Source organism: Nicotiana attenuata, chromosome 7 (genome assembly GCF_001879085.1).
Source record: "Nicotiana attenuata strain UT chromosome 7, NIATTr2, whole genome shotgun sequence".
Taxonomy (NCBI): Eukaryota; Viridiplantae; Streptophyta; class Magnoliopsida; order Solanales; family Solanaceae; genus Nicotiana; species Nicotiana attenuata.
Genome location: NC_031995.1, coordinates 92054548 through 92056889, shown reverse-complemented (window position 1 = coordinate 92056889; position 2342 = coordinate 92054548). Strand labels below are relative to the sequence as shown.

The following is a 2342-nucleotide window of genomic DNA, read 5'->3' as shown; positions in this document are numbered from 1 at the left end:
GACTAACCTCGGTGAATTAGTGACGAGGGACAGTCAAGATACCTACTAGATCAAATAACCTGTACAAGTATGAATATGAAACTAACAGGGAACAATATTAGAATAAAACATAAGCATGATAACAATACCAAACAGTGCTTGTAATAGGAAACTAAGAGCAACAATTAGCAGCAGGAAAACAAACATGTAATAACCCTGTGGAGTAAGTTGAATACAGTTTCAGTCGATGAAACCAAGTAGAGGGAACAAGTAATAATTCAATAGGAGCAACCGCTTCCACACAAAATTTGTTCAACGATTATCCTGAGATACTTCACCTCATTGTCACATTTCACGAGTTCCCAATTCGTGAACCCTAATCACTTGGCATCTCGTGCCCATATTACAATTCATAACCGCACAGACAACGCACGTGCCAAGAGAGTGAAAATATCAAATATCCGCATGAACAACTCACGCGCCATGCCCCCAGGCCATCACAAGTCATCACGAATCATTCCTCGACATAGCCCACCTTGTCTCGCCACGTACGTAATAATAAGGTAAATGCCCGCCTTGTCTCGCCGCACGCGCACAATAATATTCTCACCTTGTCTCGCCATATGCGCAAACTCACATATATAGCCCGTCTTGTCAAGACGCATATGCAAATATCAATAATAAAAACAGCACGAACAACTCACGTGCAAATACCCCCACAATCCGCTCAACAATACCATCTGTGCCAAAACATAACAACACAATAAAATGACTTTCACAACATGTGCCCATATGCCACAAAATTTCTCAAAACAGTTTCAGTACCGCAACCACGCATAACCCTCTGTTCAACAAAACTGAGTACAACAACAACAACGATAACACAAGAGTACGACAAGTAAATCAACACAAGAACTTCAGAACACAAAGGAATGGAAAAACAGGCTCGCAAAGAAAGACACAACAGGGAATAATGATCTCAACTAGAATAACTCAATAAGGGAGAGATAAGGTGGAACAATGATTCCACAAGAGTGCAATTCGACAATTAGAGAGATAGCATGAATCAATGACCCCAAATAAGAATATGTCATCAATGAAAGGGATAACAAAATTCTCTTTTAACGTTCTCGGCGCATGTTAAGCTAGCATGCTAACATACGCTGGTAATTGAAAAAATGACTAATAACAGTCACAACCATCTGCCGACTACGATAGAGGCGATGATTACACCGACGACTGGAATCCTAAAGAGGAAAATTCCACTGACGTTTGGAAGTTTCCTACCTTCAAAGTTCCAATCAATTGAAGAGGAGAGTTAAATTGAAGTAGAATTTATAGATTCAAATCAAAATTCCCCTATAAGGGAGGTAAAGAACAAGTAATGAAGGAAATTCATGTACCGCGGCGACTCCAATTCTCTGGAATTAGCACCGATAAGCAGGCCAGAAATGTGGTGGAGAAGGAATAGACTGAACGAGATGAAGGACTGGAAAACAACCGTGCTTCCCAAATAGGCAAACCACTTACCTATGTTCCTCCATCAATGAGGGATGGCAAATTGGTGGTGAAGATTGTGGATGATGATATCAAAGCGCAGAAGGAGGTGTCGAATTCTACATTAATAGGATATGCACTAGGAGACACACCATATGTTCGATCAATGGACAATTCTGTTAATACGGTATGGAATTTTGTTGCTAAACCTAAAATTTTGTACCATGATGAGGGATACTATATCTTCAAGTTCCAAACAATTGAGGATAGGGACTTGGTCTTGCATGCTGGCCCATATACATACCACAATAAACCACTGATTTTGAGGAACTGGGAAATTGACTTTTACTTCGATCTAGAGTGCCTTAGCACTATTCTATTGTGGGTAAAGTTCCCAGGACTACCAATGGGTTATTGGCCGCTTGAGGCATTAGGCAAATTGGCTAGTGGAGTTGGGAAACCACTATATACAGATAGAATAACTGCTGAAATGGAGAGGATCTCTTATGCTCGAGTGTTGATTTAGGTTGATGTCTCTCAACCTTTGCCTGAATGTATTGAGATCGATACACCTTTTGGGGTATTTCAACAACAGGTGACATATGACCGGAGGCCAAAATTTTGTGTAGACTGCATAAAATTTGGCCATGATGTAGAGAGCTATAGAAGAATTTAACCAGAAACAAAGGAAGACTCCTACCAGGAAGTAACTAAGAGGAAAAGGAGAAGAAATAGAAAGAAGACACAAGTATGGCTAGTTAAAGTACCATGATGTAGAGAGCTATAGAAGAATTGATCCAGAAACAAAGGAGGACTCCTACCAGGAAGTAACTAAGAGGAAAAGGAGAAGAAATAGAAAGAATACA

The 2342-nt window shown here is 40.1% G+C and overlaps 1 protein-coding gene across 1 annotated transcript; it reads left to right on the top strand.

Moving 5' to 3' along the window:
• Window positions 1526-2002, top strand: LOC109230263. Its single transcript, XM_019395781.1, has one exon. It carries the CDS (start codon window positions 1526-1528, stop codon window positions 2000-2002), a length of 477 nt encoding a protein of 158 aa, XP_019251326.1.

What these genes read in the sequence shown, in the direction of transcription:
- LOC109230263 (XM_019395781.1), top strand. Translation starts at nt 1,526, where the DNA reads ATGAGGGATGGCAAATTGGTGGTGAAGATTGTGGATGATGATATCAAA.